General features: G+C 35.1%; 1 protein-coding gene across 1 annotated transcript in view; it reads right to left on the bottom strand.

The window, feature by feature from the left end:
• Positions 1-1,688, bottom strand: part of LOC106872296 (zonadhesin) — a 79,108-nt gene that overhangs the window by 41,964 nt on the left and 35,456 nt on the right. Inside the window, exons 17-18 of the mRNA XM_014919235.2 lie at positions 1,069-1,179; positions 239-349 (exon numbers count right to left, since the gene is read on the bottom strand). Coding sequence (XP_014774721.2) covers positions 239-349; positions 1,069-1,179 — 222 coding nt within the window. The remainder of the gene's footprint in view (positions 1-238; positions 350-1,068; positions 1,180-1,688) is intronic.

The following is a 1,688-nucleotide window of genomic DNA, read 5'->3' as shown; positions in this document are numbered from 1 at the left end:
TATCGATCCCAGTGCTTAGTTGGTACTTATTGTATCGACCTCGAAAGGATGAAATCCAAAGTCGACCGCGTGGGAAAGATAACAGAATAAAATAATAATGGTTTCGATTTTTGGCACGAGATTGTAAGTCGATTTAATCGACCCCAATGTTTAATTGATATATATTTTATCGATTTGACGGGTGAAAGACAAAGATGGTTTCGGTAGAATATGAACAGAATCAAACAATATTACTAACCTATAGAACAATCGTCTCCTCTGTATCCTGGGACACATTCACATTCGAACTTATCTCCCTTGTTTGTACATTTACCTCCATTCTTACACGGATTACTACTACATGGATCAACTGAAAGTTAGAAGTACATTAAATATTTAGTATCCTCGCTTTTATAGATTAACTCTTTCAGCATATGACGCATTGCTGATAGCAAATTGTTTGTCTATTTAAATACTGTGCTCAGTATAAAATATATTAATGTTGAATATAAATAGTTCTTAAAAGAATTAAAAGATTATACAATTTATAACCATGTCGATGTTACATTAGGAAATTTTTAATTGCGTAAATTATTGAAATTTTGGTTGTCTATCTCAGTAATGGCAATGTGGACTGTGATGTCACATTGTAACGGAATATTCTCAGAACCAGTGGCTCCAGAATTTCCAATTTATCATGAAACAATATCTCTTGACTATTCTTCGCTTTGTTCTCTATGAAGTAAGAAAGGGTGCAAGCATAAAGAGGGTATATCTATGCATAGAATTAAATAATATTTGTTTTACATTTTCGCACAATGCTAGAAATTTCGGGAAGTGGATCCCAGTGCTCAGCTGTACTTATTGTATTGACCTCGAAAGAATGAAAGCCAAAGACGACCGCGTAGGAATCATAACAATAAAATTCTAATGGTTTCACATTTTGGCACGAGACATGAAATTTCGTGGGTAGGAGTAAGTCAATTACATTGACCCCAGTTTTCAATTGGTACATATTTTATTGATCTGATGGGGAAATGCAAAGTTGGTCTCTGTAGAATATGAACAAAATCAAAGAATATTACTAACCTATGGAACAATCGTCTCCTCTGTATCCTGGGACACATTCACATTCGAACTTATCTCCCTTGTTTGTACATTTACCTCCATTCTGACATGGATTGCTACTGCATGGATCAACTAAAAGAAGAAAGTAATAACTTCTGTTCCTCCATTTAAAACAAAGGAAAAATCATTTCCTTCACTGAATTGATCAAAATACGAAAAATTCAAGTCTAAACTAATTTTAGCTTTCCTTACTTCCGACGCTTGAAATTTAAACCAAAAAAATACCAAAATATTGTAGTTGTCGTTGACAATAATCTACACAACATAGAGTGATGAGTAAGCTTGATTTACTTTATGGTTGGTGCATAAATAAAAGTGACGCATGAATATAAAGGGCTAAGGGTCCTTCTGAGGTAAGCCCAGTTTTGCGGAGTCTGTGTCAAATATTCCCTACTAGACGGGATACAGGTTCGTCGCAGGATTACTCACTCTGCCGGCTCAGTGGCCACGTGTTATCAAGTGTCTTGATTAAGAAAATAACGCCTCGTCCGATCCAGGGATCTATCGATTACCAGTACGAAGTGCTATCAGCCAAGCCACACACCTCCACAAATATATATATATATATATATATATATATA

Source organism: Octopus bimaculoides, chromosome 3 (genome assembly GCF_001194135.2).
Source record: "Octopus bimaculoides isolate UCB-OBI-ISO-001 chromosome 3, ASM119413v2, whole genome shotgun sequence".
NCBI classification, from domain to species: domain Eukaryota; kingdom Metazoa; phylum Mollusca; class Cephalopoda; order Octopoda; family Octopodidae; genus Octopus; species Octopus bimaculoides.
This window is presented reverse-complemented; position numbering and strand designations above follow the sequence as displayed.